At 40.3% G+C, this 25,128-nt stretch overlaps 2 protein-coding genes across 5 annotated transcripts in view; one reads left to right on the forward strand and one right to left on the reverse strand.

The window, feature by feature from the left end:
• The window catches only part of WDR70 (WD repeat domain 70), a 305,870-nt gene extending 298,751 nt beyond the window's left edge, over window positions 1–7,119 (reverse strand). For 2 of the 3 annotated variants that reach the window (XM_044916945.1, XM_021696297.2), the window contains exons 1-3: window positions 7,031–7,119; window positions 6,868–6,933; window positions 3,518–3,601 (exon numbers count right to left, since the gene is read on the reverse strand). In XM_044916945.1, the coding sequence (XP_044772880.1) occupies window positions 3,518–3,601; window positions 6,868–6,933; window positions 7,031–7,055 (175 nt within the window). In that variant the 5' untranslated portion in view covers window positions 7,056–7,119. The remainder of the gene's footprint in view (window positions 1–3,517; window positions 3,602–6,867; window positions 6,934–7,030) is intronic. The other variant, XM_044916946.1, reaches the window with a different exon arrangement.
• Window positions 7,120–17,847: 10,728 nt separating this feature from the next.
• Window positions 17,848–25,128, forward strand: part of NUP155 (nucleoporin 155) — a 64,956-nt gene continuing 57,675 nt past the window's right edge. For both annotated transcript variants that reach the window (XM_021696282.2, XM_044916947.1), the window contains exons 1-3: window positions 17,848–18,081; window positions 20,736–20,873; window positions 23,705–23,801. In XM_021696282.2, coding sequence (XP_021551957.1) covers window positions 17,925–18,081; window positions 20,736–20,873; window positions 23,705–23,801 — 392 coding nt within the window. In that variant the 5' untranslated portion in view covers window positions 17,848–17,924. The remainder of the gene's footprint in view (window positions 18,082–20,735; window positions 20,874–23,704; window positions 23,802–25,128) is intronic.

Here is a 25,128-nt window from a genome sequence, read left to right on the forward strand (position 1 = left end):
CAGGTAGGAAGACCATTTCAGGTACACACACACACACACACACACACTTCTTTAAGCTTTTCTAATTTCTAAAATCTCTGGGACAGTTTTTCTTTTCAGGATCACTAAATCATCCATTGAAATCATATTCAAATCCTATCTTAACTGTTTTTTCAAAGATATTGTTTCCTGTCCTACCACAGAGAAGGTTCATAAATCCATCTAAAGCACAGGCATACCACCTGGGTGGCTCAGTCAGTTAAGCCTCTGTCTTTGGCTCAGGTCAGGATCTCGGGGTCCTGGGATTGAGCCCCCTGGTGCCACCATCCCCCCCTCCATGGGCTCCCTGCTCAGCGAGGAGTCTGCTTCTCCCACTCTCTCTGCTCCCCCCTCCCCCATGCACGCACTCGCTGGTGCTCTAATAATTTTTAATAAATAAAACACATGCACACCCAAAACAAGCATTTGAATAAATTTCTCCCCCATTTATCTCCTCATAGTATTATAGCTCTAAAAAAGGACCTAAGTCTTACATATGCCCTAGACATAATTATTAGACCTTTCGGAAAAATAAAACATATAGAGCTGGCTGGGTGGCTCTGTGGGTTAAGCGTCTGCCTTCAGCTCAGGTCATGATCCCGGAGTTCTAGAATCGAATCCTGTTTCAGGCTCCCTGCTCAGCGGAGAGCCTGAGTCTCCCTCTGCCCCTCCTACCCCTCCTGCTCGCTGGTGCTCTCTCAAATAAATAAATAAATATATAAATAAATAAAATCTTTTTTAAAAAAAGAAAAAAACACTTTAAAAAAAAAACAAACCAATTGTACCATTATTTCCTGACATTTAACATAATGCATACTTTATTGAGGTTTTATAGTAATTCATCCTTTCTATGAGAGCATTTACCAACCAAAACAGTTCATATACATAAACACAGACAAACTTTCTATTAAAAGGGACTGCCGGGGGCGGGGGGGAACCATAAGAATTATTTTCCTCAAGTCTAATGTCAATGCCAATCTCTAATCCAATCACGAGATAAATAATGCCCATATCGCAATTTTTGAACTTTCAAGAAAAATAAGTGAAACTTTGGATTCATGTATTTAGATCAGGGGTAAAAACAGCAGTCCAAGTCCGAGGATATAATACTAAATCAACAAAGTTCAACACAATTCATCCACAAACATCACAGGAGAACTTGGTCTTGAGATGATTTTTCAAATTTTAAAAATCTAGTAACTGTTCGCTGTAATTCCCCTTAGGTGCTAAATGCATACATGCTTTACTAAGAAAAACTGTAAGAGTTTAAAGTGATATTTTTAAAGTACTTTACTGTTTAAAAGGTACTATGCCCAACATCTTAATCCCTTTAAGAAACTTCTAAGGGATTCCTTATTATCACTTCCACCTAAGAGATGAGGAAATTAAGGATCTGATATTTGAAAATCCACCCAACGTTCTCTCTAGTAGGATGTGCAGCTGACCCTCAAACCTAGGTCCTCCAACTCCAAATCCGAAGCTCTATACAATGGACGGGGCCATTTTAAAACATTATCCAAAGAAGCAGAATTTATTTTTTAAAAGGCAGTATTAGAGTTCTAAATTCAATCTTCTCAAGTATATATCGAGGACTTATCTTTCAAGGCATGGTACAGGGAACTATAAAACTTACTAAGGTGAACAGACAATCTCTGTTCCAAGTGTTTTGTTATCACTTGGAAATACAAGAGAGCTATACTCTAATGGCATAAGCATTCACTAAAATGCTTAATTTAAAAATTAAGTGGTTAGGGGCGCCTGGGTGGCTCAGTCGTTAAGCGGCTGCCCTGAGCTCAGATCATGATCTCAGGGTCCTGGGATCGAGCCCCACATCGGGCTCCCTGCTCAGCGGGAAGCCTGCTTCTCCCTCTCCCACTCCCCCTGCTTGTGTTCCCTCTCACTGTGTCCCTGTCAAATAAACAAATTTAAAAAAAATAAAAATTAAGTGGTTAAAGCATTTGTAAATATGCCTCAAGTAGTAGCATGTCTTTGTATCTTGTCTGATGATATTAAATTATTTATTATTTTTAAGTGTGGTAGAAGTATTTCAGTTAAGTTTTTAAAAGGTTCAGTATCTCTTAAAGACACATACTAAAATATTTATGGGTGAAATAATGTGTCTCAGATTTATATCAAAATAATCTGAGAGGGGAAGAAAATGGAAATAACACCAGCTGTGAATTGTTATAGTACTTAAATCTGTGTGACAGGAGTTCATTACTATACTTTTGTATGTTTGAAATGTGTTATTAATGACAGTTCTTTTTAAAAAACAGTATGTGGGCTTCTCGCCACAAAAAACCTTATTCTTCCGAAAACCAAAAAATTTCACATCAAGCTCACTTTCCAAATTACTGCTATATAATTTATCATTTTAAAACCAAAAAGGACAATCGCCAGAACAACATTCACTTAAATTTTTCCAGAAGTCCAGTCTGATTTCTAGCCCCTTTTGCGCTATCAAGATACATCTATCCTTTCGCTGTAAGAATGATCTGAGTCACATCCAAAGAAAGCAGGAGAGGGGCACCTGGGTGGCTCAGTTGTTAAGCATCTGCCTTCAGCTCAGGTCATGATCCCGGGGTCCTGGGATTGAGCCCCGCATCGGGCTCCTGCTCAGCAGGGAGCCTGCTTCTCCCTCTCCCTGCCACTCCCCCTGCTTGTGTGCTCTCTGTCAAATGATTAAATAAATCTTTAAAAAAAAAAGAAAAAACAAAGCAGTAGAGGAGTCCGTCTACTTGGAAGACCCTAAGGTGGTACCCAGAATTGCCAACCACCTGGTATCACACCAGACAGTCTGGAAATTAAGGCCTTCATTAAATGTCTGATACAACTCATGAATGCAGGGGCTGAAGAGCAGCCACATTCACTGTCTCAACTGTCTATACTGTCTGAGTCAACAGTCAGCGGTGCACACAGCTCTGAGAGCCACCTCTCACCCAGACTTCCAAATACTGGTTCCGCTGTAAGCAGGAAAAGAAAAAAATGAAATGAAAATCAGATAAAGGTGGAAGGAGAGGTAACAAAGAAACTGCTATTCTGATTCTTATAAATTAATTTAGAATCCCTCTTTGTTCATAGCACACACTTCAAAAAGATTTTAGCATTCAGACTTTCTTATCCTACGTAGATGCAACTTTTACCATGCTAAAAAAAAATAATAACCTTTGCTTCCAAAGGAAACAGCACATTTGGTCTTTTAACAACTTTGAGGGGCGCCTGGTGGCTCAGTCGCTAAGCATCTGCCTTCGGCTCGGGTCATGATCCTGGGGTCCTGGGATCGAGCCCCACATCGGGCGCCCTGCTCAGCGGGAAGCCTGCTTCTCCCTCTCCCACTCCCCCTGCTTGTGTTCCCTCTCTCTCTGTCTCTCTCTGTCAAATAAATAAATAAAATCTTAAAAAAAACAACTTTGCATTTTTTTTCAGTCTTATAACTGTCAATGTACTTGTGTAAGGTGTATACAGTATTTAAACCAATAAAAGAGCCATTACTGCTTACCCAGTGTTTTCCGACTTCTTTCCACAGCTGTTCTTCGTGTTTGTTCAAACATTGCTTCCAAATCAAATGTTCGAGCTTTTTTTCCTAAACAGAAATAAGTAGCAGACTGTGATCTTCTTGCACTAAGCTGGCCAAACTTTAGGTGCTCAATAAACACTTATTAAATGTTTGATAACCATTTAGTCTGTTTAATTTATAGCCTGGCTACAAGAAAAATACCTAGGAAGAAAGAGTTTACTTCCCAGGGAATTTTTAATGACAGTCTCATCATTGACCAGCCAACTTTCCCATCCTCCTCTAATTGACCTGGACTCTACCCCTTAAATCTACAACACTGGTCATAAGCAGAATGGAGAATGTTCATACCCTAATCTCTGGAACCCGGGAATATGTTAAATTACAGGGCAAAAGGGGCTTTATAGATCTAATTAAGGTTATGGACTTTAAAACAGGTTATCCTGGTTGGCCCAATCTAATCACAGAAGCCCTTACAAGCAAAGATGAAGAACAGATACAGCTGAAGTCAGAGAGATGTGAAGTGTGAGGACTGGAAACACTAGTTCATTTTCAGATGATGGCAGTAAGATGACAAGAATGCAAGGACCTTAAGAAGCTAAGAGACTCCCACCTGACAGCAAATAAGGAAACAGAGGCCTCAGCCCTAAAACTACAAGAAACCAAATTCTGGCAACGTGAATGAGCTTGGAAGCAATATTATATTTGTTTTCATTGCTTTTTTTAAAAATAATGTCTACTCCATGTTAGTAAGAATATAGTAAAAATATCATTCTTACATAATACTGACTTTGCTATAAAATGAAACAACCTTTCTTTTTTTTTTAAAGATTTTATTTATTTATTTGACAGAGAGAGACACAGCGAGAGAGGGAACACAAGCAGGGGGAGTGGGAGAGGGAGAAGCAGGCTCCCCGCGGAGCAGAGAGCCCGATGTGGGACTTGATCCCAGGACTCCGGGATCATGACCTGAGCCGAAGGCAGTCGCTTAACCGACTGAGCCACCCAGGCGCTCTGAAACAACCTTTCTGAAGGGCATTATGACAAAATGTATCAATTAGTTTTAAAAGATATATACCCAGGCGCCCCGCCTGGGTGGCTCAGGTGGTTAAGCGACTGCCTTCAGCTCAGGTCATGATCCTGGAGTCCCGGGATCGAGTCCCACGTCGGGCTCCCTGCTCGGCGGGGGGTCTGCTTCTCCCTCTGATCCTCTTCCCTCTCGTGCTCTCTGTCTCTCATTCTCTCTCTCTCAAATAAATAAATAAAATCTTTAAAAAAAATAAAAATAAAAAAAATAAAAGATATATACCCAGGAGCACCTGGGTGGCTCAGCCCGTTAAGCTTAAGACTTTTTTTTTTTGGTAAAGATTTTATTTATTTATTTATTTAAGAGACAGAATGAGATAGAGAGCGAGCGAGCATGAGAGGGGGAGGGTCAGAGGGAGAAGCAGACTCCCTGCTGAGCAGGGAGCCAGATGCCGGACTTGATCCTGGGACTCCAGGACCATGACCTGAGCCGAAGGCAGTCACCCAACCAACTGAGCCACCCAGGTGCCTCTAAGCGTAAGACTCTTGATCTCAGCATCATGAGTTCAAGCCCTGGGTTGGGCTCAACGCTGGTTGTGGAGCCTACTTAAACAATAAATTTTTAAAAAATTAAAAAATAAAAAAAGATATATACCCAATGTTTTGGTTACTTTTTAATATTTATATTTTTATTATAGTCCCTTCTTTAGAAATTTCCCCTATGGAAATACACATAAAATTCCTTTTACCAAAAAAAAAAATAAGAGTTATTTATAAAGATATTCTTTTTAGTATTACTAATAAAAGTTAGAATTAGAAACTATGTAGGCCAAAATTATGACACTTCTATTAAATGTACTATTCAGCCATTAAAAATGTTTTGGAAGAGCATGTTGTGACAGGGAAAATCCTCAAAGTATTAAGAATTAAAGTATATAGGGCGCCTGGGTGGCTCAGTTGGTTGAGCGACTGCCTTCGGCTCAGGTCATGATCCTGGAGTCCCTGGATCGAGTCCCGCATCGGGCTCCCTGCTCAGCGAGGAGCCTGCTTCTCCCTCTAACCCTCCCCCTTCTCATGTACTCTCTCTCTCTCTCATTCTCTCATTCTCGCTCTCTCAAATAAATAAATAAATCTTTAAAAAAAAAAAGAATTAAAGTATATAATTAAGAATATAAAATTGTACATACATATGATGTTAACTTTCTTGATAAATATACAACAGAAAAGAATAGAAAACAAACTTCTAAGTTTTGATTTCTAGGTCATGCAATTATTAAGGATTTTACTTTCTTCTCATTTTTTGTGTTCTTCAGATCTTCTGCTATTAATATGTGTTACTTTTGAAATTAGGGAGGAAACTATTTTAAAGAACTGAAACAAAAGTAAATACTATAGGGATGCCTGGGTGGCTCAGCCGGTTAAGCGTCTGCCTTCACCACAGGTCATAATCCCACGGTCCTGGAATGGAGGCCTTCATCGGGCTCCTTGCTCGGCAGTTAGCCTGCTTCTTCCTCTGCCTGCTGCTCCGCCTGCTTGTGCACGCTCTCTCTCTGACAATAAATAAAATCTTAAAAAAAAAAAACCCACAAAAGTAAATACTATAGTAATACATAATTATATAGTATTTTTGTAAACATGACCACCTAGGAGTAAAAATGTGGCAGAAGACATTACCATAATAAATGGATATATGAACACCAACAAGAGACCTGGACACATTAGCCTGATATTTGTTCTATCCAAGATCAGCTAAATGGGAAGACAATTTACATTTGTTTCTTACAAGCAGTAATGTTTTCAACAGATGACTACATCTCTGTTTGAAATGTCCTTCTTTATCTCATAACAAGACTCTACAGAGAGACTGAAGTGACAATTCCGGGGAAGAAAGGCTTGAATCAAAAAGGATTTAATAACCGTTATAATATCACTTAAAGGCCCACTTGATGCCAGAAAAGCCATCTCCTTACAGACCACAGTCAATGGTTAGCTCTCAGTCTCAGGACACAAAAAGACAACTCCCTCCACTAACCAACACCGTCCACAGCATAGGTCACAAAGCTATCTTTCCCACAAGGCTTCCCATACGTGTCACCTGAACTGGTCCCAACAGACAAGCAAGAATTCGAAAACGGATGGGGAAGGGGCTACCGAGAAAGTTGCAAGGCATACACTAGAGCCAAAATAACTAGGGCTTGGCACAGCGGAGGGTGCGGAACAGAGGTGACAGCTGGGCCTCCTCTCTCAACCTGCGGTTCTTAAAACCTCTGCAAAAGGAGATGAGGCTAGGCGTTAAGACAGTCACTCACCGAACCCCGTGAAGCCCATGGTAGCCGCCAGCTGCGGATCCGGTCCCGATGCGTCTGAGCCTGTCACTGGGGCAAGAGGAGGAGGAGAAGGTCTCGTTAGTGCGGCGACCTCGGCGTCCCCCGGCCCTTCCCGCCCTGCCTGGCATCGCCCCACGGAACCCACCTTCACTGGGCCCCGGGCGCTCCATGGCCAGCCACCCGCCGCAAAACTAGCCACAGCCACAGCACAAACAGCGGCTAAGGACTCGCGGCAAAACCAGCAGGGAGTATCACCTTGGAGAGACTGCGCCGCCGCCAAGGCCAAGAGCGTCGCCTTCCGCGAGGGGATGGCGGTCCGCCGAGCTGCGCCGCCCTAGCGGGCTGGCGGGGTATAAGCGCCGCAGAGATCACCTGCTAACTCAACGCACCGGCTGGGAACCTTACATAATTTGTGTCAACACCGTTTCTTTCTTTTTTTCTCTTCTTTCTTTCTTCCTTCTTTCCTTTTTTTTCTTTCTTTCCTTTCCTTCCTTCTTTTTTTAATATTTTATTTATTTATTTGACAGAGACAGGAACACAAGCAGGGGGAGTGGGAGAGGGTGAAGCAGGCCTCCCGCTAAGCAGGGAGCCCTATGTGGGGCTGGATCCCAGGACCCTGGGATCACGACCTGAGCTGAAGGCAGAGGCTTAATCAACGAGCCACCCAGGCATCCCTCCTTCCCTTCTCTTCCTTTCCCTTCCTTCCTTCTTTCTTTTCTAGATTTTATTCAATGACTATACATGATTGGTATAATAAGCATTTAGAAAAAGAAAGAAAGAATAAGTACACAGGTCCTACAAGGAACAAGTAAACCTGTGGAAGCCCTCAGGCAATATTTCTCAATCTCGGTTGCATATTAGTTATCACCTGGGGAGGTGTTTTGTTTTGTTTTGAAGTACAGTTGACACAATGCTACATTAGTTTCAGACATTCAACTTGGTGATTCAACAAGTCTATATATTTTGCCCACAAGTGTAGCTACTATCTATCACCATACAACACTATTACAATACCCTTGACTGGATTCCCTATCCTGTACCTTTTATCCCCATGACCTATTCATTCCATAACTGGAAGCCTGTGTCTCCCTCTCCCTTTCCCCCATTTTGCCCATCCTCCTCCCTCTGGCAACCATCAGTTTGTTCTCTGTATTTATGGGTCTGTTTCTTCCTTTTGATTGTGTGTGTCTGTTTCTTAGATTCTACATATCAGTAAAATCGTATGATGTTTGTCTTTCCTTGTCTGACTTATTTCACTTAGCATAAGGCTCTCTAGGTCCATCCATGTTGTCGCAAATGTCAAGATCTCATACTTTTTTGTTAACACCCTTTATTTTTAAGGCGCATTTACTGCCAAGGTGACACGATCCTCACAGAATTCTAAAGAAAAGCCAACAAACCTCCTTTCTTTGCATTTTGTCCTTTTCTATGAGGAAACCCTCACAGTTCTCCACCCTTTGAGTATATTTTAAGGAAAAAAAAATAGTATTTACTACATGACTGAAAAGTACACAGAAGCCAAAAAGACCTGACTAGCCAAGAGTTGGCAAAAAAAAAAAAAAAAAAAAAATTCTCTATGGGCACCTGGGTGGCTCATTTGGTTGAATCTCAGCTCAGGTCTTGATCTCAGGGTCATGAGTTCAAGCCCTGTGTTGGGCTCCATGCTGGGTGTGGAGCCTACTTTTTAAAAAATGCTCTAGGGGCACCTGGGTGTCTCAGTTGGTTAAGTGTCTGCCTTCAGCTCAGGTCATGATCTCAGGTCCTGGGCCCAACCCCATGTTGGGCTCCCTGCTCAGCAGGCAGTCTGCTTCTCCCTCTCCCTTTGCCTCTGCCCCTCCCCCTGCTTGTGTGCTCTCTCTCTCTCTCTCTTTCTCTCTCTCTCTCTCTCAAATAAAATCTTTTAAAAAATAAAAATAAATACTCTAAAGCTATTCTTAGCCCAAGCCTCCCTCTGGCTATGAGTCATGATTGCTTATAGAGTTTCCCAGCCGACAGCAAGGGTTCCCAAAGCACTTTATTAACATATTTATTATATTTTTACTTCATATTTGGCTCTAATTTCTTTACAATACAACTCCTTACCTGTGCTACAAACTAATGGTGTATTATTTATCTTTATATTTCTGAATTCTAGCAAAACCGTATATAGTCCTAATAAATGTTGCATAATAAAATTTATTTTCATAGAGTTACTCATTAGCCTGACTACTACACCTTAGTCTACTATCTCAAATTATGCTTTAGTTATACACCCTAAATGATAATTATCAAGTCTAATATCACTTCCATTGTTCTTAAAATAAAATGCAAAATTATTCACATGGCCCCAAAGCCTTTCCAACCTCATCATTTTCTATTTTCTACTACACCAGTCTTCTTTCAGCTCAATAAGCAGCCTCAGAGGACATCATGTCCTGAAAACTAACTCTTCACCAATCCCCATGCCCTTCATTGAATCCTACTCATTCTTCAGAACTTAAAAAATAAACTTTATTTTTTTAAGATTTTATTTGACAGAGAGAGAGACAGGGAGAGAGGGAACACAAGCAGGGGGAGTGGGAGAGGGAGGAGCAGGCTTCCCACTGAGCAGGAGCTAGATGCGGGGCTTGATCCCAGAACCGTGGGATCATGACCTGAGCTAAAAGCAGACGCTTAATGACTGAGCCACCCAGGCACCCCTCAGAACTCACTTTAAACTTCAGTGGTCTTCTAAGCATTTACAGGCCTTTATACACCTCCAACTGTATTAGGCCCCTCTAACTATCACATAAGCTAGTACTCTTCCTTCATAGCACAATGCCTAGGTGGACACATAGTATTTATTAAACAAATGAAAAAAATGAACGAATAAGAGAAAGAAAGTAGTTGTGAAGACAAAAACAACTACTCTTATATGCAGAATGTTCTATAGCTTGGGACAACAAAGTTCGGTTTTACCCTAAGAGATAACTCAACCTCAAAAGTCAAAAGCCAATGTGAACTCCAATCAATAAGGCCAGTTCTTTGTGCCTTCCACAAAATAAGTTGTTATTAATGCCACTGTCTCTTTTCTGAGTACAAATAAGCAGGCCTTAGGTAGTAAAGTAGAACTTTATGTATACAGCTCATTAGGAAAACCATCGCCCAAACTTATACCTAGCTATTTCAGCTCCTTGGTAGTCAAGGATTTATAGGTGAGAACTTGAGATAATATATACATTTTTTTCCTTTTATTAAGACCTTAATTTTTTAGAGCAGTTTAAGGTTCACATAAAAAAAAAAATCAAAGGGACGTTACAGAGATTTCCCATATATCACCTTGCCCTTACACATGCATATCTTCCCCCATTATCAATATCCCCCACCAGAATGGTGCACTTTTTACAACTGATGAACCTACATTAACACATCATGATCACCCACAGTCCATAGTTTACATAGGGTTCATTCATGGTGTTATATACATTGTATGGCTTATGACAAATGCATAATGACATGTATCCATCATTATGGTATCATCATTATGGTATGCTTATCCTCTCACTCCCCTCAACCCTTACCAACCACTGGTGTTTTTACTGTCTCCATAATTTTGCCTTTTCTGGAATGACATATAGTTGGAATCGTACAGAATGTAGCCTTTTTCATTTTTTTTTTAAAGATTTTATTTATTTATTCATAAGAGACAGAGAGAGAGAGAGAGAGAGGCAGAGGGAGAAGCAGGCTCCCCGCTGAGCAGGGAGCCCGATGTGGGACTCGATCCCAGGACCCTGGGATCATGACCTGAGCCGAAGGCAGACGCTTAACGACTGAGCCACCCAGGCGCCCAGAATGTAGCCTTTTTCAGATTGCCTTCTCTCACTTGGTAATATATATTTAAGTTTCCTCTGTGTCTTTTCATGACTTAATAGCTCATTTCTTTTTAGCACTGTTTAATATTCCATCGTCTAGATGTACTACAGTTTTCTTATCCTGCTTCACTTACTGAAGGATGTCTTGGTTGCCTCTAAGTTTTGGCAATTATGAATAAAGCTGCTATGAAAATCATGTGCAGCTTTTGTGGGGACATAGTTTTCAATTCCTTTGGGTAAATATCAAGGAGCATGAGTTCTGGATAATATAGTAAGAATATGTTTGGTTTTGTAAGAAACTGCCAAATGGGCTTTTTCTTTCTTTCTTTCTTTTAAAGATTTTATTTATTTATTTGAGAAAGAGAGACACAGCGAGAGAGGGAACACAAGCAGGGGGGAGTGGGAGAGGGAGAAGCAGGACACTGGGATCATGACCTGAGCCGAAGGCAGACACTGAAAGACTGAGTCACCCAGGCACCCCTGCCAAACGGTCTTTTAAAGGGACTGTACCGTTTTACATTTTCACTTGCAATGAATGAGAGTTCCTTTTCTTCCACATCCTCACCGGCATTTAGTACTGTCAGTGTTCCAGATTTTGGCCCTTCAAATAGGTATGTAGTGGTATCTTATTGCTTTAATTTGCATTGCCCTGATGACATATGATGTGGAGTGTCTTTTCACATGCTTAATTGCTATCTGTGTATCTTCTTTGGTGAGGTGTCTGTGAAGGTCTTTAACCCATTTTTTAATCAGATTGTTTCTTATTTTGAATTCTTAAGAATTCTTTGTATATTCTGGATTATGCAGTCCTTTATCAGATGTCTTTTGCAAATATTTTCTCCCAGTCTGTGGTTTGTCTTCTCATTCTCTTGACATTGTCTTTTGCAGAGCAGTTTTTAATTTTAATGGACAGTTTACCATTATTTCTGTCATAGATCATGCTTCTGGTGTTGTATCTAAGAAGTCATTGCTTTATCTAAAGTCATCTAAATTTTCTCCTATGTTTTCTTCTAGGAGTTTTATAGTTTTGTGTTTTACATTTAGGTCAGTTGTCGAGTTAATTTTTGTGACAGGTCTGTGTCTAGATTCATTTTTTTTTGCATGTGGATGTCTAGTAGTTCTGGCACCATTTGTTGAGAAGGTTCCATTGTAGATATATAAAATGTTAAACTACAAAGTGCTGGAGAAAATAAACAAAGAAAAATGAAGATATATATCATCAACCAATAGGAGTAGATAATAATGATGATTACAGAAAAATCACAAGACGTATTTGCTTTTGATAAAAAAGAGAGATGATGTAATTGCAATAGTGGAGACCTACATTAAACTATTTTTTTCTGCTTTTTGTCTGTATGAAACGTCTTTTTTTTTAATTATTTTTTTCTTTTTTAAAGTAGGCTCCGCATCCAATGTGGGGCTTGAACTCATGACCCTGAGATTGAGAGTTGCATGTTCTACCAACTGAGCCAGGCAGGGGCCCTATATGAAACATCTTCATAATAAAATGTTAAGTATGCCAGAAAAACTTTGATTTTCTTGGAGCAAAGTAAAATTATTTGTGAATTAAATATTTGAGAGGCAGGATAGCATAGCATTAAGCAAATGAGTTCCAGAACTAGAATGTCTGGGTTCAAATCATGATTCTGATAATGTGCTTAGTCTCTATGTGCTTCAAATTCTTCATCTGTTGAGTGGATAAAATAACAATAGCACCTATCACCTCATAGATTTTTCTGGTGATTGAATGAGTTAATTCTCATAAAGCAATTAGAATAGTGCCCAGCATGTATTACACACCCAATAAATATTGGCCATTGTTAAGTGCCAGATGCTAGTGAGAGTAGTAAAGACATAGGGCATAGTCTCTGCTCTCATGGAATTTCTGTTCTAATGAGGATATTTTTAAAAACCCTAAATACCTAATAGGGCTAGATAGTCTACTTAAATAGGGAGCTACTTGAGCAGCAGTTCTCAAAGTATATTCTGTGGATTCCTGTAAAGCTGTTCATGAGATCAAAATTATTTTCATAATAATACTAAGACATTTGCTTTTTCACTCTATTCGTGTTTGCACTGATGATGCAGAAGCAATAGTGGGTAAAAGTGCTGGTGCCTCAGCATAAATCAAGGCAGCTACAAGCAAATTGTCGTAGTAGTCCTCGTATTCCTCAAGGTTACATACTCACTTTAAACAAAAATGAATGAAATGTGTTTGTCACTTCAAGGAAAACAACTCACTGTACTTGTTACCAATGAAAATTTGAGCTTTTAAGATAAAATTAGAATCCTGAAAAACTTACCAAGATTGTATCAAGATTGTATCAACAACCATAAGCTTGACAACTTCCTAATACTTAAAAGATTTTTCTGTTAAGATAGGTAGTAATATTAACACGATCATTTTTTTCTTTTTTTTTTTTTAAGATTTTATTTATTTATTTGACAGAGAGAGACACAGCGAGAGAGGGAACACAAGCAGGGGGAGTGGGAGAGGGAGAAGCAGGCTTTCCGCGGAGCAGGGAGCCCGATGCGGGGCTCGATCCCAGGACGCTGGGGTCATGACCTGAGCTGAAGGCAGACGCTTAACAACTGAGCCACCCAGGCGCCCCAACACGATCATTTTTTTTTTTCTATTGGTTAATGAAATATGTCAACATTTGGAAGTTCTGTATAACTTAGACAGCCAATATTTCCCAAATGACCAACACATACTGTTACAGAATCATGCATGGATAGAAAGTCCAAAATATAAGATAGACGAGTGGTCTTTAATTTAACAAAGTTCAAAAAAAATTCACTGATGGTTTCAAATTCCACATCATAACTAACTTTTAAGAAACTATACCACTTAGGGTGGGGCACCTGGGTGGCTCAGTGGGTTAAGCGGCTGCCTTCTGCTCAGGTCATGATCCTGGGTTCCTGCTCAGCGGGGGGCCTGCTTCCCCCTCTTCCTCTGCCCTCTCCCAATCGTGTGCTCTCATTCTCTCTCTCTCTCAAATAAATAATAAGTTTTAAAATTTTTTAAAAAGAAAAGAAACTATACCACTTGGGATGCCTGGATGGCTCAGTTGGTTGAATGGCCAACTCTTGGTTTCAACTCAGGTCTTGATCTCAGGGTCATGAGTTCAAGCATTGTGTCGGGCTCCACTCTGGGTGTGGAGCCCACTTAAAAAAAAAAACAAAACTATACCACTTGTCAAGTTTTGGTAATCTATCAGAGAATGACATTCACAACTATCTAAAAAGGTTATTAAAACACTTCTCCCTTTCCCATTACATAACTGTGTGAGGCCCGCTTTTCTTTATATACTTAAAGTAAACAACAGATCACAACATACTGACGACAAATGCAGATATGAAAATCTAGCTATCTTATCTGTCTTATTAAGGCAGACATTTAAGAGACTTAGAAAAAATGTAAAATAATGCATTCTTCTAATATTTTAGAAACTGTGGTTTTTCATAAAATATGTATCATTTAAATTAAAATGGATTAGGCTTATTCTTTTATTTTTTTAAGGTTTTATTTATTTATTTGTCAGAGAGAGAGAACACAAGTAGGGGGAGCAGCAGAGGGAGAGGGAGAAACAGGCTCCCAGATGAGCGGGGAGTCTGCTTCTCCCTCTGACCCTCCCCCCTCTCATGTGCTCTCTCTCTCTCTCTCTCTCAAATAAATAAATAAAATCTTTAAAAAAAAAAAGTTTAGAATCACTGTTTAAGGAAGACTTCAGCACACTTTTCCTGTAAGGGGCTAGATGGTAAATATTTTAGGCTTTGTGTCATCTGTGTAGCAACTACTCAACTCAGCAGTTGTAGCTGGAAAGCAACCATAGGCAATATACAACTGAACAGAAGTCCTTGGACCTAATTAGGCCCCTGGGAATATTGTTGCAGTGCGGGAATATTATACCGGTATTCCAGACCATCCAATTTGTGGAATTGAAAACTCTCAATCATATGTTTTATCTTAAAGTAAAAACAAACAAACACTGTGCCAAACCATCAGTTTTCAATCTGTGGTCTACCGAGTAAAAGAAAGTTGATGGCTGGAGAACCATCTGCCTGTTTATCCACCAACAATACAAATCTAATTTTTCCTGATATATTTACCACAAAGTCTTAAATTATACTGATAGATCTGTTAACATCCCTGAAATTTTAATATTCAGAAATTTAGTCAACCCCTTATTTGAGGGAGTAAAAAATAATTCAAGTAGCAAAAGACCATAGTTTAGCAAAGACCGTAGTTCTGTATCCTGGGCACAGGAGCACAAGAGCACCTGGCTCAAGGGGTCCCAAACAAACAAGGTTCAGCCACTCGCCACTAAAAAATCCAAAGGCAGAGAAACAAGTGGTGATGAAACGAAAGGAATTTACTTGAGGCCAACACTGGGAAGACAGCAGACTAGTATCTCAAAGGCTGTCTCCAAACTGCTAAAAATACTGCTAGGTTTATATAAGGAAAATGTGGGACAAAGGTCAGTAGATACAGGCAAGTGGGCAGTAAAGGTCAGGTCCATCATTATCTTGGGGGTCAACTACAAGCAGGGTTTGCTGGCTCAGGGCAGTCCTAATTGTTTGAGGGGGTACTTTCTGTTCCCATCACAGGATGCTTTGCCAGCAGGATCTTTGGCCTGAGTTAAGAGATAAGCTGGCACCCCAATGTTTACAGCAGCAATGTCTGCAATAGTCAAATATGGAAAGAGCCAAGATGTCCATCGACAGATGAATGGATAAAGAAGATGAAGATGTGGTATAGACACACACACACACACACACACACACACACACATATACATGATGGAATATTATGCAGCCATCAAAAGGAACAAAATCTTGCCATTTGCAATGATGTGGATGGAACTGGAGGGTATTATGCTAAGCGAAATAAGTCAATCAGAGAAAGACATGTATCATATGATCTCACTGATATGAGGAATTCTTAATCTCAGGAAACAAACTGAGGGTTGCTGGAGTGGTAGGGGGTGGGAGGGATGGGGTGGCTGGGTGATAGACATTGGGGAGGGTATGTGCTATGGTGAGCGCTGTGAATTGTGTAAGACTGATGAATCACAGATCTGTACCTCTGAAACAAATAATACATTATATGTTAAAAAAAGGAAGAAGATAGTAGGAAAGGAAAAATGAAGTGGGAGTATTGGAGGGAGAGACGAACAATGAGAGACTATGGACTCTGAGAAACAAACTTAGGGTTCTAGAGGGGAGGGAGGTGGGGGGATGGGTTAGCCTGGTGATGGGTATTAAAGAGGGTATATATTGAATGGAGCACTGGGTGTTATATGCAAACAATGAATCATGGAACATTACATCAAAAACTAATGATGTAATGTATGGTGATTAACATAATAAAATTTAAAAATGCAAAAAAAAAGAATTATAAAAAAAGAGATAAGCTAGAAAGAAGAACTTAATCAATTGGAAAGTTTGAGATCAAATGGAGGTAGTTGATGGCGCACCTGGGTGGCTCAGTCGTTAAGCATCTGCCTTTGGTTCAGGTCATGATCCCAGGGTCCTGGGATCGAGCCCCGCATCGGGCTCCCTGCTCTGCAGGAAGCCTGCTTCTCTCCCTTTCCCACTCCCCCTTCTTGTGTTCCCTCTCTCGCTGTGTCTGTCAAATAAATAAGTAAAATCTTTAAAAAAAAAGGTAGTTGAGGGGCGCCTGGGTGGCTCAGTTGGTTAAGCGACTGCCTTCGGCTCAGGTCATGATCCTGGAGTCCCGGGATCGAGTCCCGCATCGGGCTCCCTGCTCGGCGAGGAGCCTGCTTCTCTCTCTGACCGTCCCCCCTCTCATGTACTCTCTCTCATTCTCGCTCTCTCAAATAAATAAATAAAATCTTTAAAAAAAAAAAAAAGGTAGTTGAAGTCCTCTTTCAAAGGAGTAATTCAGTTAATGACTAGCTAAACTATTAAGAATATAAGGGGATGAAGTTTACTTAAGTGTGGTTCTAAATGAGCACTAAATAAGGACAAATTCTAGTGTTTCTAAATAAGGAATGCTCTTTGAAAGAGTGCTTTGATTTGACCACTCCAGTTGCCTTCTGCATGAAATGAATCTATCTTACCTCTTCTTGCTCATCTTATCCTCCTAGTGCAATTAACACATACCCCATAAAAAATTATGGTGATGCACTTTATTGCTTCACTTTGTGTGTCCCTGCATGAAGCACCTTGAGGACAGGAATGTGTCAGTTTGATATTCCCAGCACCAGGCACAGTGCCTGACACAAATTATAAATTCAATTTCTGTAGGACTTGGTGATGTATTGGGTGACCTACTTTATACCAGTCCCTCTACTTTGTGCTGGGGATCAACCAATGAACACTCATTTTCCTCTCTGTAATGAGAAATAAAGGAAGGCAACAGCCCCCTGCATGCAACGAATGACTCAGTAAACACACAGTTCTTTATAGTAACAGTAGCCATACACAAACAGAAAAGCGTGATGAATTTTTTTAAGTAGATTCCACCCCAAGGTGGAGCTTGAACTCACCACCCAGACACCCAGAATCACATGCTCTACTGACTGACCCGGCCAGAGAAGTCTGATGAATATACAGTGAAGCCCCTAAGAAATGTGAAATTTTGGTTCACACGTAAACTTTCTGACAAGCTACCACTATCCACTCTCGCAAGAGCAGTAGTCTGGAGTGCCAAAGAAATTGACGCGCAAACTCTTAAGTAGTTGCAGTTGAGAGATTCTAACCTGCAAAGCTCGCGACACCAAGATCCAGCGCTCGCGAAACCCACCAGAACCCGGGCAGCCTGCGCTGCCGGGCACTACCCCGCTCCCACTTACCCGACCCCTGCTCCCTTCCACCTCCCCACCCCTCCCGGCCCTCTCCTTCCCCGGTCCTTTCCCCTTCTTTCCTCCATTCCCTAGATTACCTCCACGGATTTTCCCCTCCCCCACCCTCAAGCATCCAACCTACGCCCGGGAAAGTGCCTCCGCTCACTCGCTCCGCCCCCTAACGTCCAGCCCCCTCCACAGCTTCCTTTCTTCAGCTTCAAAACGCAGCCTTCAAATTCCCCTCCAGATGAACCGGAAGTGCGTCATGCACAGGCGCCGAGGCGCTCGTTTGGCGCGCGCGCTGTAAGCTGTGGGTCTGAGCCAGGGTGTTGGGTTTTTCTCTGTTTTCTCCTTGGTTTTTTACTTTTTTCAGACGCTGCTGTCTCCGAGTCTCGACATGCCGTCTTCTTTACTGGGCTCGGCGATGCCGGCCTCCACGTCGGCCTCAGCTTTGCAGGAAGCTCTGGAAAATGCAGGGCGGCTCATCGACCGTCAGTTGCAAGAAGACCGCATGTACCCGGACCTTTCCGAGCTTCTCATGGTGTCTGCCCCAAGTGAGTGATCAGTGCCCATTTGGTGACTGCTTTCTCAGCCGAAAGGACTCTCGCCTGACTTCCTAACTAGGTCCTTATCCCCAGGGTGGGCCCAGCGAAGACATTTGAGATTTAGCTGCGCTACATTTTAAAGAGCGAAAAAGAGCCTATTTTCCGTTTATTTTCCTGTTCTCACTTCACTGCCGATATTTCAGAGGGTAGAAGTGACGAGCAATCCCCCATTTGAAGCAAAGACCCCAAACTTAATGAGCTGCTCACTGCCTCCGAGTGTTCATCGCTAAGGCCAGTTGGGTAGGATCACCTGATCCAGGTCTCATTCTTCTTGATTCCTCATTAACATTAGACTAAAACAGAGGGGCAAACGAAGTTAATTTGGAAATTTACCATCTTCTCTCAAAGATAGTCTTTATTATGTGTAGAGTTAGTGTAATACAAAGTCCTGTAATACAAAGGTAGTTGAGAAGAACTACCAGTGGAATAAAGGAAGAGAGCAGGGATATTAGCTGTGATGATGAACAGGGAGGGTAAGGCAGTGTATGGGCCCACAAAAGAGAGGCGATGGGAAAATACTTTGTTTAATGGTTTTATATTATGACCAGGTTCCTCAAGGCATGGAATTACATAAGTTGCTTTAAAAAAAAAAAAGTGGCCCCTTTGTGAGACCTATATTGGAGAAAAAAAGTGTAAGAGACAAGGTTTTTGGTAAACAATAACCAAGATAAAGTAACAAGGATAATCTGTGCAATGTAAACCTAAACGACATGTGGCGATTTATAAAAGTCATTGAGTAGGCTTGTAGTCAGAGAAAAGATGGAAATAAAACACATGTAGTATTTGTTCCTGACAGCTACTTAACCAGTGCTTGTAAGAACTGAGTGGCCTATTAGTAACTCTCATCTCGAACAGCATTACTTCCTTTGACCTCCTTAGGTTTGAAAAGCAAGACATAAAAAGAGCCCATACATTCTTGTCCTCTCTTAATCTGATTCAAATCGATTCTGTCCACCTTTACACCAACCTCTTCAACCTAATCTCCTCCCCTTCTTCCATCCTATTCTCAAACTCTTTGTTCCAGTCACACTGAATTTAACATGTTTTCCATAAGAAGCTCTTTCTTCGGGATTCTATTTTACATCATCATTTACATCATCATTTACTTCTGGAATGTTCTTTCTTCTTTGCCTGACATTCTTCCAGACTCGCTTGAATATCACTTCCTTTGTGAGGGTTTTCTTAACTAGTCACGTTCTTTTTTTCTTTTTTTTAATTAAGTTATGTTAGTCATCATACATTACATCATTAGTTTTTGATGTAGTGTTTCATGATTCATTGTTTGCATATAACACCCAGTGCTCCATTCAATATGTGCCCTCCTTAATACCCATCACCGGGCTAACCCATCCCCCCACCCCCTCCCCTCTAAAACCCTAACCATTCACATTCTTACTGGAATTATTAATTCCATCCATTGTGTTCCCACTGTCATTTAACATGTGCAATATCCTTTTAAAAAAAAAAAAAGATTTTATTTATTTATTGACAGAGAGAGACACAGTGAGAGAGGGAACACAAGCAAAGGGAGTGGGAGAGGGAGAAGCAGGCTTCCCGCGGAGCAAGGAGCCCGATGCGGGGCTCGATCCCAGGACCCTCGGATCATGACCTGAGCCGAAGGCAGATGCTCAATGACTGAGCCACCCAGGCGCCCCGTGCAATATCCCATTAAAATTATGTTTTAAGATTAAATGGGATGTCTGGGATTTGCTTCAAAAAATCCATTAGGGAAGAAATAGCTAGGGATATAAATGAAACATGATCAGGCATGTTATTGGTAATTGTTGAAACTGGGTAATCAATCAGTACATAGGAATTGATTGCATTTTTCTCTCTAGTTGTGTATTTTAAATTTCCCTAATACATTTAGAATTTCTTTTATATGTCAGTTTTCCCCAACATCTTTGTACTTAAAGAGAGCCTGGAAAGGTGCCTGGGATAAACAGGTCATCAGTCAGATCTAAAGAACACCTCCCTGTTCAAGACATAGAAAGGACAGGCTGAATAGAGCAGCGCACTCCTGCCCTTAGGTGACTGTGTCTTAGGGCAAGAGAAGGGTTGCCAAATGAGAACACTTTATAGAGCAGTCTGTGGTTTCCCCCAATAAAATATTGCTTATGTGGTATTATTTGTATTTATTTTATTGGTTTTGGGGGTGGTCTAACAAGAAAAATGCATAGATTGTTTTAATCTATTAATATTTAAGTGGGAAAAGAAATCTGTTTTTTCCCCAATCAGTATTTTGTTCATAATGGTTTTATCTGACAATCACAAAGTGGTTTTATAAATATTTGCCCATTTCAGATTAGTGAAATAATAGGAAAAAAACCTAAATTATTGAACTAAGTATTTCCTTTCTAATGGAATCTTTGTGAAAGATAACCTTGTGTTTAGTGCTAAAACCTGTAATTGCCCCCACCTTAACACTGGATTTTCTCAGGCCTCCTTTGTATTGGGTCAGAACTATTTTATTCTCTCTCTCTACCTTTTACAACCACCAGATGCACAATTTTTTTTTTTTTTTAGCTTGCAGTGCTTCAATATGGCTAGTTGATGCCCAAAACATTATTATTTTAATAAATGCTTTGTTTTATTACTTGCAGATAATCCCACTGTTTCTGGGATGTCAGATATGGATTATCCTCTACAAGGACCTGGTTTGCTGTCAGTACCCAACCTTCCAGAGATGAGTTCCATCCGAAGAGTTCCTCTCCCACCTGAACTTGTTGAACAGTTTGGACGTATCCTGTTACCTTGTTTTTTAACTCCTTAAAATTTTTTAAAATTGCTATTCTTATTATAATTCTTGCTTTGTGTTTAATTGGTGTGTGTATATCAGTTCATTTAAGAGTTCTATTTAAGGGCGCCTGGGTGGCTCAGTTGGTTAAGCGACTGCCTTCGGCTCAGGTCATGATCCTGGAGTCCCTGGATCGAGTCCCACATCGGGCTCCCTGCTAGGCAGGGAGCCTGCTTCTCCCTCTGACCTTCCCCCCTCTCATGTGCTCTCTGTCTCTCTCATTCTCTCTGTCTCAGATAAATAAATAAAATCTTTGGGCGCCTGGGTGGCTCAGTTGGTTAAGCGACTGCCTTCGGCTCAGGTCATGATCCTGGAGTCCCTGGATCGAGTCCCGCATCGGGCTCCCTGCTCGGCAGGGAGTCTGCTTCTCCCTCTGACCCTCCTCCCTCTCATGCTCTCTGTATCTCATTCTCTCTGTCTCAAATAAATAAATAAAATCTTTAAAATAAATAAATAAATAAATAAATAAAATCTTTAAAAAAAAAAAAAGAGTTCTATTTAAAAAATATCTTAAGTATGTGGGTGGTTTGCCATGTGCCTAGAAAATTTCATATAACATTGAATGTTGAAAATTGAATCACATTTTAATTAATCTGGGACATTGAAGAGAGTGAATTGTTTACAAGGAATTCTGCATTTTTGAATGATATTCTTGCAAAGTAGTACTTTCCAGTTAAATGCTATACAAGGAAGCTTTTACTACCACATTTTAGCTGGAAGACCCATGATTTTCATTTTTATTTTTTCTCATATTTTAACATTTTTAAAACTGGGGTGTTGTTCTAAAACTGTTTAAAGACAAACTGCCAGGTACTTCTTTTTCCCCCTCCCCAAAAGTTTTTGGTATGGTTTTGCACTTACTGCTATCTTAGAATTAAAGTCTGTAAGTGATGGCATTTCTAAGGATCACAATAAGAATGGAACACTAACGGCATCTTCATAGACTGAGTTACTAGAGAAGTTTTCTTACCCTCTAAAAAGAAAGATTTTGTCTAATTTTTTAAAAGTGTGGCATATCCTATAAAGGCATTAGATTTATAGTTAAATTTGCTAGGAAGCTTTTTTATCAATCTATAGCCCTCATAATTTAGACATTAAGATGCTGTATTAATATTTAATGAGATTTTTAAAAGTATATTAATCTATTTAAAGTAAAAGCTTTTCGGGCGCCTGGGTGGCTCAGTTGGTTAAGCGACTGCCTTTGGCTCAGGTCATGATCCTGGAGTCCCTGGATCGAGTCCCGCGTCGGGCTCCCTGCTCGGCAGGGAGTCTGCTTCTCCCTCTCCCACTCCCCCTGCTTGTGTTCCCTCTCTCGCTGTGTCTTTCTCTGTCAAATAAATAAATAAAATCTTTAAAAAAAAAAAAAAAAAATAAAAAAAAATAAAGTAAAAGCTTTTCAAATTTCATTACAGTCTGACAGAAAAATAAAGGAAATGGAACATTGAGGAATACTTGTATGTAGAAAAACTAGTAGAATTTAATATTTTCCCTAAAATTTTCACTGTCTCTCTGAGACTTTGTGAAATAGTGTTATTAAATATAAAACATACCTTATCCCATATTCTACTCTTGCTTAGTTTCTTTTTTCTTTCTCTTTTCTTTTTTTTTTTAAAGATTTTATTTATTTGAGAGAGAGCATGCACACGAGTGCACAAGCAGGGGGAGCTGCAGACAGAGGGAGAAGCTGGCTCCCCACTGAGGCAAGGAGCCTGATGTGGGGCTCGATCCCTGGACTCTGGGATCATGACCTGAGCTGAAAGCAGGTGCTCAACCAACTGAGCCACGCAGGCGTCCCCCTTGCTTAGTTTCTTAATATTCTTCTTTTATCTTCTGATAATACTATTTCTGCAAAGGAAATTATTTGATAATTGTTTTCTTGTCTTATAATTACATAATTGTTTTTCAATCAGACTATTATTATTTTTTTAAAGATTTTATTTATTTGACAGAGAGAGACACAGCAAGAGAGGGAACACAAGCAGGGGGAGTGGGAGAGGGAGAAGCAGGCTTCCTGCCGAGCAGAGAGCCCAATGTGGGACTTGATCCCAGGACCCTGGGATCGTGACCTGAGCCAAAGGCAGACACTTAACGACTGAGCCACCCAGGCGCCCCTCAGTCATACTATTTATAAGAAGCTTGCAAATAGTCAAGCTATGACTTTAGCATACCATGTGTTTGTTTTTTTTCAATCAGTCTTGCTCTTATACAGTTGGGGAAACTGGTCCAGTAAGTTTTTTCATGTCAAAATTTAATGGTGTTACTCATAATCCGTATTCTTTTTTAAGTTAGTAATGGTAAAAACATTACATTTGTCCTTTAGAATGCATTTCAGGTAGTCAGATAGCATTATTTAGAAATTATAAATTACAGGTTTATTTCTGTCATAGCTATATCTTTCATTAAACTTATTAGAAATCAAGATATTTTATTTGCTCTTTCTATTAAAGGGTGGTTAGGTCATGATTTTTTAATCATAAATTTTCAAGTTTTTTTTTTTTTAAGATTTTATTTATTTTTTAACAGAGAGAGAGAGAGCGAGAGAGGGAACACAAGCAGGGGGAGTGGGAGAGGGAGAAGCAGGCTCCCCCCTGAGCAGGGGGCCTGCCTCTGGGCTCGATCCTGGGACCCTGGGATCACAACCTGAGCCAAAGCAGATGCTTAGTGACTGAGCCACCCAGGCACCCCTTAATCATAAATTTTAAACCAAACTCTTTCAAAACAAATTTAGGAAAGATAAGATTGAAATCTTTTTGCCTTACATCCACACTACTTCAGATATGCAGTGTAACTGCATGATGGGCGTGTTCCCTCCTATCAGCAGAGCTTGGCTCACAATTGACAGTGACATATTCATGTGGAACTATGAAGACGGGTATGTATTTAATGCTGGTTTGCTGTAGCATGGTTAGAATTTAGATTATCTTTTTTTTTTTTTTTTTAAGATTTTATTTATTTGAGACAGAATGAGAGAGAGAGCGAGCTCATGAGAGGGGGGAAGGCCAGAGGGAGAAGCAGGCTCCCCGCTGAGCAGGGAGCCCGATGCAGGACTCGATCCCGGGACTCCAGGATCATGACCGGAGCCGAAGGCAGTTGCTTAACCGACTGAGCCACCCAGGCGCCCCAGAATTTAGATTATCTTAACTGCAGCTGATGTTCTACTCATCAGAAGCTGCATGGTTTATCTTTCATTCATCTAACATCTGGATCATTGCTTCTCAGTATGCATACCAATCACCTGGGTAGGGGGTTAAAATGTGGACTCTGTTATAGTAGTTCTGAGTGAGCCTCAAGAGTCCTCATTTGTACAAACTCCCAGTGATGCTGCCAGTCTGAGTACCACTCTGAGTAGCAGGGGTCTAGTTGCCAAGCTCTTACCTTCCAATAAGGTAGCCTATCAGTTTTTTTGATAGATCGTTTGACATTTTTAAGGATCTCTGTTTTCGATGCATTTCTATGCGTTGGGAGTCTCTTAACTTACTGAAGTGACTAAACAGTTTTGTTGGTCTGTGAGCTTGATCTATGTGTAATTTGAATGTATGTAACAGTCTGAGTGAAGGTCCAAGATCTTCTTGCTAAAATAAAGTTTATTGATTTGGTAATCTCACCTGGCTTTCTGGAGATAAATTTTGGCATATTACCAGTTCTCTGTCATAATATCTTTAGGTGGTTAAGTGGGTTAATGAGAAGAAGGCCCATGTAGTTGTTGCTCTTTCCTTGGGTAATTAAGACACCTGTTAGGAACACACACACACACATACACTGTATCATTGAGTTGAAGGGACACTAAATGACAACTTGAACTTGTAGCTTAAATGAAACCATTTTTGTTCACTGATTTTTTTCGATTAGAACTTTTTATAGCTAGAGTTATGATTGAACTGTTATATAGTCCTAATAGCAGTGATGTATGGTTGTGATTGTTCTTCATGTATCTTGAACTTTAGTTTGTTGTATTATTGTAACATGGTCATTTTGATACTAAGGAATAAAACCTCTTCATTTAGGCATGAATGTATTTAAGAAAACCAAATGCCAAAAAACTGCATAATAGATAAATGTAAGGATAATTTCCTTAAGGGTTTTCCCTTTAATGAAAATTTCTATATTTCCATTAACATCTAATATATCCATCATAATAAAATATTGAGTTTATCATGTATCAGACACTGTTTTGTGCTAGGAATAGCATTGAATGCGGT

This window comes from Neomonachus schauinslandi, chromosome 7 (genome assembly GCF_002201575.2).
Source record: "Neomonachus schauinslandi chromosome 7, ASM220157v2, whole genome shotgun sequence".
Taxonomy (NCBI): Eukaryota; Metazoa; Chordata; class Mammalia; order Carnivora; family Phocidae; genus Neomonachus; species Neomonachus schauinslandi.